This window comes from Nelusetta ayraudi, unplaced genomic scaffold (assembly GCF_046127955.1).
Source record: "Nelusetta ayraudi isolate G7.1 ecotype Tasmania unplaced genomic scaffold, CSIRO-AGI_Nayr_v1 ptg000188l, whole genome shotgun sequence".
Lineage (NCBI taxonomy): Eukaryota > Metazoa > Chordata > Actinopteri > Tetraodontiformes > Monacanthidae > Nelusetta > Nelusetta ayraudi.
In genome coordinates, this window is record NW_027466237.1 from 136,377 (window position 1) to 144,776 (window position 8,400).

General features: G+C 57.0%; 1 protein-coding gene across 5 annotated transcripts; it reads left to right on the forward strand.

Annotated features, from left to right (window-relative positions):
- Positions 1-250: 250 nt before the first annotated feature.
- On the forward strand, positions 251-7,931 carry LOC142881238 (sorting nexin-14-like). 5 transcript variants are annotated; one of them, XM_076015388.1, is made up of 30 exons: positions 251-424; positions 576-719; positions 1,146-1,266; positions 1,445-1,518; positions 1,598-1,676; positions 1,784-1,827; positions 1,903-1,990; positions 2,088-2,172; positions 2,586-2,742; positions 2,820-2,895; positions 2,980-3,024; positions 3,160-3,240; positions 3,580-3,694; positions 3,836-3,991; positions 4,190-4,314; positions 4,407-4,465; positions 4,543-4,569; positions 4,943-5,075; positions 5,150-5,336; positions 5,438-5,521; positions 5,617-5,717; positions 5,794-5,905; positions 6,071-6,111; positions 6,296-6,415; positions 6,490-6,610; positions 6,767-6,931; positions 7,036-7,131; positions 7,444-7,535; positions 7,611-7,667; positions 7,746-7,931. In XM_076015388.1, the coding sequence occupies exons 2-30, from the start codon at positions 589-591 to the stop codon at positions 7,758-7,760; spliced, it is 2,787 nt and encodes a 928-aa protein (XP_075871503.1). In that variant the 5' UTR covers positions 251-424; positions 576-588; the 3' UTR covers positions 7,761-7,931. The 5 variants fall into 5 exon arrangements, with proteins under 5 accessions (XP_075871503.1, XP_075871502.1, XP_075871500.1 ...); XM_076015387.1 differs by having other exon boundaries at positions 7,763-7,931; XM_076015385.1 differs by having other exon boundaries at positions 7,835-7,931.
- The last annotated feature ends 469 nt before the right edge of the window (positions 7,932-8,400 follow it).

Below are 8,400 nucleotides of genomic sequence, written 5' to 3' on the forward strand. Positions count from 1 at the left end.
CCCTGTCGGGCGGTGGTGGGGGTTTGCCGGGTTGCCTGAGGAAGAGCAGGATGCCATGGGTTGCCTTGACGCGCATTCCTGCCGACCTGGCAACCCGATCGGGATTAGAAAACATTCCATCTGTCAAGGAAGTCGGACGAGCCTCTCGCGCTCTCGCTCTCTCTCAAAACAAAAAATATCCAATATGAATTGAAACCCGCAGATTAACGAGTGGAGGGGGCTCGTGGTGGTGAGGAGCCGGGACGTCGAGCCGGTGCTCGAGCCGTGTGTCGTCACGTCAAGAAGCGCCGAGAAAATTAAAAAAAAAAAAAAAAAAAAGAGAAGAAAACTTTTCGCCGCCGCAAGTCTGGAAAGGAGCGGCTGTGGAGCAAGCTAGCACGGCGGCTAGCGCGGTTAGCTTCCACCCGGCTAATCGTTGCCGCCGGTAAAAACAAGTCTGAACTACTTCACTTTTCACTGACGTTTTGGTTTTTTTCGTGACGTATCGAGGCACTTGTGTGACGTGTTGTGTTGACCGTGTGTGTGTGTGTGTGTGTGTGTGTGTGTGTGTGTGTGTGTGTGTGTGATATCAACAGGTCGCCGCGGAGGATGGCGGAGCTGTGGGCGGCTGTGAGGCGGCGGCTGAAGGTGCTGGAGGTGCTGCGCGAGGCGGGACGCCAGTACCCGCTCTTCCGCTTCGGCCTGCTGGCCCTGGTGTCGCTGACGGTGCTGTTCAACAGGTGACCCGTGCTGAGTTGCATGATCGCGCGTGTCACCGATCACGTGACCGTGTCGTCTGATGCGATCGGACAGAGACACACTGGGTGCAGTTTACCAGCTGAACGTGCGCGGTACCGGGCCTCCGCTGCGATACAAATTATTTTGATGCAAGTACGCCGCCAGTCAAAGTCAGTTTCTTTCATTCCCGTGGACTGTTGACATTGCGGCTTGTCACTGAAGGCATCCAAACTACGTATGAACACACGTGGAATTATGGAGGAAACAATAAAAGTGTCAAAAATAAATAAATAAATAAATAAATAACTCGTTATTAACACGTTTTGTATTTCCATTTTTCAAAATAGCCACCTTCTCATTGCAGTTCACCTAGGTGGCCACCAGAGGGAGCCCAGCTGACGGATCTCGCTCTTTGTGCTCTCCTGCAGGTACATCCACATCCTGATGGTGTTCTGGTCCTTCCTGGCCGGCGTGGCCACCTTCTACTGCTCCATCGGACCCGACACCCTCCTCCCTAACATGTTCTTCAACATCAGGCCGAGGAGCAGCGTGAGTGCAGCTGTTCCAGCCAGGAGAGCGAGCGAGCGTGTGTGTGTGTGTGTGTGTGTGTGTGTGTGTGTGTGTGTGTGTGTGTGTGTGTGTGTGTGTGTGTGTGTGTGTGTGGTGAAGGTTGGCAACTGACCAGGTGTCCTCCTCCTCCTCCTCCTCCTTCTCCTCCTCCTCCTAGCGTCGGGAGCAGGAGCTGTTTCCTCTGGGAAGCTGCTGCGCCGTCTGCGGGAAGGTCAAGTGCAAGCGACACCGGTGAGTGAGGCTCAACCAGCAGTTCCGTTCCGCCACCACCAGGTGGCAGCACCGATGAAAGGTGCGTTTTCCCCCGCAGGCCGACTCTGCTGCTGGAGAACTACCAGCCGTGGCTGGACCTGAAGGTTCCCTCCAAGGTGGACGCGTCAGTGGCCGAGGTAGGAGAAGGAGAAGGAGAAGGAGGAGGCTGGCTGGCGGGCCGAAGCTCCTCCTCCTCCTCCTACTGGACTCCTCCCCTCTTCACCTCCTCTTTCTCCCCCCGCAGGTCTTTGAGCTGATCCTGGAGAACTTTGTGTATCCGTGGTACAGGTGAGGAGACTGCAGGGGGGGTCAAGGGTCAAGGGTTGATGTCCCACCAGTAGTTGACCTCTGACCTCTCCGCAGGGACATCACCGACGACGAGGCCTGTGTGGATGAAGTGAGGATGAGCTTCCGCTTCTTCGCCTCGGTGCTCATCCGCCGCGCTCAGAAGGTGGCTGCCGCCGCTGCCGCCGCCGCCGTGCTCACACCTTCACTGCCCAGGGACAAAGACGGCCGTAACACCGTGTTGTGGTTGTGGTTGTTGGCAGGTGGACATTCCTGCCGTCTGCGCTGACAAGGTGATGAAAGCCGCGCTGAAGCACATCGAGCTGGTGGCCAAGGCTCACGCTAAAGGTAGCGCTACTCTGCTATTAGAAACGTGACGGCAACGTTGGTTATTTTTCCCCAGTGGCCACTTGAGGTAATGCAGCCCACACGGCCCTAAAAGCATTTTCCCCTTTGGACCACATTACAAAAATAAACGCCTGTTAAAAAAAAAAAATGGTTTTGAATCTTTCAAAAAATGAAACTTACAAAGGTCAGAAACTCGCCAGAAAAGAGTTTTATGTACGGCCACGGCTCGTTCTGATTGGCTGATGCATCATGGGAGTTACAGAGAGGAAGTTACCGTCAATGGTAACGCCCGTGGTCAGCCCAGCCAGCAGGGGGCAGCACAGGGGAGCTGAAACACTCCTCTGCCGCCATGGACAGTGTGCGAGGCTCCCACTTCCTGTCTGCCCCCCCACCCCCCACCCCTCTCCTTACAGTGAAGAGTGTGGAGGAGCTCCAGCAGGCGGCGCTGCAGGAGTTCGGGCCGGACCTCCACGTGGCCCTGCGCAACCGCAAGGACGAGCTGCTGTACCTGCGCACGCTGACCGAGACGCTGTTCCCCTTCGTCATGCCGCCCAAGGCCACCGACTGCAGGTGGGTGGAGCCTCGTCACGCTCGCCTTTAGCCTTAGCAACCGCTAACCGTGCAGGTGTGTGTGTGTGTGCGCTCAGGTCTCTGGCCCTGCTGATGCGGGAGGTGATGGCCGGCTCCGTCCTACTACCAACCATGGACTTCATGGCCGACCCGGTAAGTCCAGCTGCCCTGCGCTGCCCCCTGCTGGCTGGGCTGACCAGGGGCGTCGCCATTGACTGCCGCTGCGTTTCCTTTCAGGACACCGTGAACCTGATGGTGCAGATCTTTGTGGACGACACTCCGGTGAGAGTCTGTTAGCTGTTAGCACGCCACACTAGCATCATCATCATCATCATCATTACGATCCACAGCTGACTTGAGTTCTTCCTCTGCTGCTTCTGAATGTGCGTTAACTTGACTGGACCTCGGTTCCGGCAGCCTGAAGCGGCCACTGAGCCTCCGTCGCCCCTGGTGCCCTTCCTGCAGCGCTACGCCGACGTCAGCAGCAAGAAGGCCTCGGTAACAGGAGGAGGAGCAGGAGGAGGAAGAGCAGGAGGAGGAGCAGGAGGAGTGATGTCCACATCAGCCAGGAGCTGTGAACTCCTCTTCCTCCTTCCTTCTGCTCTTCTTTCTCATTCTCCTCATCTTCATCTACCTTCATCTACCTCCTCCCTCTCCTCCTCCTCCTCCTCCTTCACCTTTGTCCTTCTTTTCCTCCTCCTCTTCCTGCTCCTTCTTCTCCCCCACCTACTCCTCTTGCTCTTCCTCCATTTCCTCCTCCTCTTCCACTTTCTCCTCCTGCTCCATCTCCTCCCCCTGCTCCTCCTTCACCTCCTCCTCTTCCTCCTCCTCCTGCAGGTGCTGAAGCTGGAGCTCCGGGAGATCCGGGAGCAGCAGGACCTCCTCTTCCGCTTCATTAACTTCCTGAAGCAGGAAGGAGCCGTGCACGTGCTGCAGTTCTGCCTCACTGTGGGTAAGGCCCCGCCCCTCAGACACAAGCCCCGCCCCTCATGGCCGTATGGCTCCCTCCAGTCGCATATGGGCTCCGGGCCGTAGTTTGCCCGCATCTGCTCTAACAGGTGGCTGTGTCCTCCTCCTCCTCCTCCTCCTGCAGAGGAGTTCAACGACAGGATCCTGAGTCCTGAGCTGAGCGACGGCGAGCTGCAGCGTCTGCACGGCGAACTGCAGCACATCTACCAGAGCTACTGCCTGGAGGAGAGCGTGGACAAGATCAGCTTCGACCCCTTCATCGTGGCGGAGATCCGCAACAGTAGGAGCTGCTCCTCCTCCTCTTTAGCATCCCTATCCTTCTCCTACCTCCTCTTCATCATCTTCCTCCTGCTCCTCCTCCTCTTTATCTTCATCCACCTCCTGTGTCTTCCTCTTCCTCCTCCTCCTCCTCCTCCTCCCCAGTGTGTCCTCCCCCTAGTGGTGAGTGTGTGTCGTGACTCTGTGGTGGTCTCCTCAGTCGCCGAGGGTCCGTATGGAGGTGTGGTCCAGCTGCAGACCATGCGCTGCCTCTTCGAGGCCTACGAGCACGTGCTGTCGCTGCTGGAGTCGGTCTTCACGCCCATGTTCTGCCACAGCGACGAGGTAAGCCCCGCCCACTCCGTGGCCAGCCAATGACAAGCCAGGCTCCTGCTGAAACGCAATAATGATTAATGCGGTTCTCCTGGTCCGTCCAGTACTTCCGACACCTGCTGCGAGGGGCGGAGTCACCGGCACGCAACAGCCGCGTCTGCAGGTGAGTGGCGGGAAGCTGCAGTGGCAGCTGGCAACAGTCAGGGGGCGACGTGTCACAGCTGTTTCTCCTCCTTCCAGAAGTAGCTCCGCTCAGGAGGAGAGCAGGTAACAGTGAGCACGACCCCACCAGCAGGGGGCGCTGTGCTGCCACACTAACACCAGCTGTAACCCTGGCTGCTGCCACACACACACACACACACACACACACACACACACACACACACACACACACACACACACACAACCGCGTTTGTGTTTTAACCGCGCCTGATTGTGTAGCTTGAGGAGGCTAACAGCTAGTGCTAACAGCTAGCGCTAACGCCGAGCACTGACCTTGGAGACTTGGGGATTCTCAAGGCTCTCCTGCTCCTGCTCCTTCTCCATCACCTCCTCCTCTTTCCCCACCTCCTTCTCCTCCTCTGTCCTCCTCCGTTGTCCTCCACCTCTTTCATCTCCTCCTCCTCCTCCTCCTCCTCAGGAACCCGTCCAGGCGAGGCGAGACCTTCGGCATCAGCAGGATCGGCAGCAAGATCAAGGGTGTGTTCAGGAGCACCACCATGGAGGGCGCCATGCTGCCGCCCAGCGCCGCCGGCGATCTGGACGACGACCAGGTGAGGGCGCCGCCGCCGGAGCGTCAGAGCGTCAGAGCGTCAGCGGCTTCTTCATGCTGATGGTGGCGCTGCAGGTGGAGGAGGCCACGGTGGTGATGGAGGACGACGGCCCCGCGGAGCCGGCCAGCACGCCAGGAACCCTGAGGAACCTGTCGGCCTGGAACGTCTCCATCCCCCTCGTACACTCCTTCGACGACGAGGCCAAGAGGGAGAAGATCCCCATGTTCTGCATCGACGTGGAGCGCCACGACCGCAGGGAGGGTGAGGAGCAGGGGGAGGAGGTGGAGGAGGAGGCTGCCAGCAGGGGGTGTTGCAGGAGGACCCTGGTGCTCACCGACTCCCTCTGCTTGGTGTCTCCTCAGTGGGCCACCCCACGGAGACCTGGTCCGTCTACAGGAGGTACGTGGAGTTCTACGTCCTGGAGTCCAAGCTCACCGAGTTCCACGGTAAGTCCCGCCCACTGGAGCAGGAAGTGACGTCACCGCCCTGTCGTTTTTTTTGTTGGTTGAAGCCCTCGTTCCTCCGCCCCTCCCCCCTGCAGGAACCTTCGCTGACGCTCAGCTTCCCTCCAAGAGGATCATCGGACCAAAGAACCAGGAGTTCCTGGCCTCCAAGAGGGAGGAGTTTGAGGAGTATCTGCAGGTGAGGGGAGCAGCTCCACCAATGAGGGACCAGTGAGAAGGATGGAGCTTCAGCAGGTGTGTGTGTGTGTTGACAGAGGCTCCTGCAGCACCCGGAGCTGAGGAACAGTCAGCTGCTGGCCGACTTCCTGTCTCCTCACAGCGGGGAGTCCCAGTTCCTGGACAGGATGCTGCCAGACGTCAACCTGGGTGAGAGCACCATCTTCATCATCTCCATCAGCAACACCACCATCTTCATCATCTCCATCAGCAACACCAGCATCACCATCTCCATCATCTCCATCATCTTCATCATGTCCAGTATCAGTCAAAGCCTGATCGGTGCCACCTGGTGGTTGTGTTTGTGTCTTGCAGGGAAAATCTTCAAGTCTGTTCCTGGGAAGCTGATGAAGGAGGTCAGTGGACACACAAGACACTGGAGTTGTTGTTGTTGTGTGTTGTTGTGTGTCAGAACCTGGAGCCCTTCCTCCAGTCCTTCTTCAACTCGTGTGTTAATGTGTGGCTGTGTTGTGTTGCTGTGTTGTTGTGTTGCTTTGTTGTTGTGTTAATGTGTGGCTGTGTTGCTGTGTTGTGTGTCAGCGAGGCCAGAACCTGGAGCCCTTCCTCCAGTCCTTCTTCAACTCGTGCGAGTCTCCCCGAGCGAAGCCCAGCCGCCCCGAGCTCACCATCGTCAGCCCGTCAGCCCAGAACAACAAGAAGGTGAGACGCTGCTCTCCCAGGCTGCCAGCAGGGGGGCACTTCTGACCTCTGACCTCTGACCTCCGACCCCGCAGCTCTTCAGCGACCTCTTCAGGAACAACGCCGACGTTACGGCCGACCCGGAGCAGGGACCCGACCGCTTGGCGGCGGCGCCGGCGGGCGTGGACGGCATGTACGACTACATGATGCATGTCGGTGAGTGACGCTCACCGCTGCCCCCTGCTGGACTGGAGGACTCAGTACTGCAGCTGATAGGAGGCCACAGAAATATTAGAATACTTTACAACAGTAATCTGGAGTGTGTGTGTGTGTGTGTGTGTGTGTGTGTGTGTGTGTGTGTGTATTGTGCAGGCTGGCTGGTGTTCCACTGCTCTGATTGGCTGCTGCAGCTGCTGGCTGCAGGCAGGATCCTGCTCAAGAGCTCCCTAGAGGCCTACATGCAGAACTACATGCAGTCCAAGCTGGAGCAGCTGCTGCAGGAGCACCGCCTGGTGTCGCTCATCACACTGCTCCGAGGTCCGGACCGCCTCGGAGGGGGAGGGGCTGGGGCCTGGGGGTTGGGGGGTCGGATGGTCAGAGGTGAACTGTGTGTGTGTGTGTGTGTGTGTGTGTGTGTGCAGACGCTGTCTTCTGTGAGAGCAGTGAGGAGAGGAGCAGCGAGCAGAGGAGGAGCCGAGCCAAGACCACCTTCCAGGAGATGATGAAGTACCTGCCGGGTCAGAACACACACACACACACACACACACAAAAGACACGCAAAATAATACAATTTACTTATAAAAAAATATATAAAATTTGTGATAATTTTCACGTTATTTTGTCACGTTACAACGTGACAGTGAGGGGACATTCTGAAAAACTTTTTTTTTTGCTGCAAATTTATTATGCAAATTTGCAAATTTCCCCACCGTGGGATCAATAAAGGTCTTTGTCTTCTTCTTCTTCTTCTTAAAAAGCTACGTTAATGTATGTGTGTGTGTGTGTGTGTGTGTGTGTGTGTGTGTGTGTGTGTGTGTGTGTGTGTGCAGAGGTGGTGGTTCGCTGTCTGGGGGACGAGGCCCAGTACGAGGGGGTCCGTCTGCTCTTCGACGGCCTGCAGCAGCCGCTGCTCAACAAGCAGGTGAGACTCCTCCTCCTCCTCCAGCTGCAAAGCTCCGCCCACCCACGACCTCTGACCTCTGACCTCTGCCCTCAGCTGTCCTACGTCCTGCTGGACATCGCAGTGCAGGAGCTCTTCCCCGAACTCAGTAAGGTGAGCGTGTGGGAGGAGCCTGGGGGAAGGGCTCAGTGCCCTTTGTGACATCACAGGGTGCTGGGTTTTAAACAGCAGGGGGCGCTCTCCTAAAGTCTGCAGCCTGCAACTGAGCCCCAGAGGAAAGAAGAATGTCTGACCTGCACCTTTGATGATGTCACCGCCAGGCAGCCCAGGACAGGACGCTGACGCGCCACCTACAGGACTGACGTGGCATCGCGACTTCCTGCTGCAAGAAATAAAGCAACTATTTATTGAAAACCACGGTGTTGTGCTGTTTCCTTTCTTCAAATGAACTCCTGCTCAGTGTGAGTCAGGTGTGAGTCCTCACCTGTGTGATGCTGGAGTCACACAGCAGCAGGAAGGTGGACCAGGTCAGTGGTGGACCAGGTCAGTGGTGGACCAACTGATACAGTGGGTGGTAAACAGTGACAGAGGAGCCGGAGCAGCAGCAGCAGGTGGTTGGAGAGTTTTGGTGACCCGCCTCACAGGAGGAAGAACCACCACCACCAGAACCACCCAGAGCCACCTAGAATCACCACAGATTCCCCACAGAACCTCCTAGAACAACCCAGAACCACCTAAAATCACCTTGAACCTCCTAGAACCACCACCAGAACTTAGCTCTTAGAACCATCCAGAATCACCTGAAACCACCCAGAACCACGACAGTGTTTATCTCTTAGAACCATCCAGAACCAGCAGCGTGTTTAGCTCTTAGAACCATCCAGAA

What these genes read in the sequence shown, in the direction of transcription:
- LOC142881238 (XM_076015384.1), top strand. Translation starts at nt 589, where the DNA reads ATGGCGGAGCTGTGGGCGGCTGTGAGGCGGCGGCTGAAGGTGCTGGAG. An exon ending in GCTGCCAGACGTCAACCTGG is followed by an intron (nt 5,906 to 6,070) that starts GTGAGAGCACCA and finishes TGTGTCTTGCAG; the next exon opens with GGAAAATCTTCAAGTCTGTT. An exon ending in CGACTACATGATGCATGTCG is followed by an intron (nt 6,611 to 6,766) that starts GTGAGTGACGCT and finishes TGTATTGTGCAG; the next exon opens with GCTGGCTGGTGTTCCACTGC.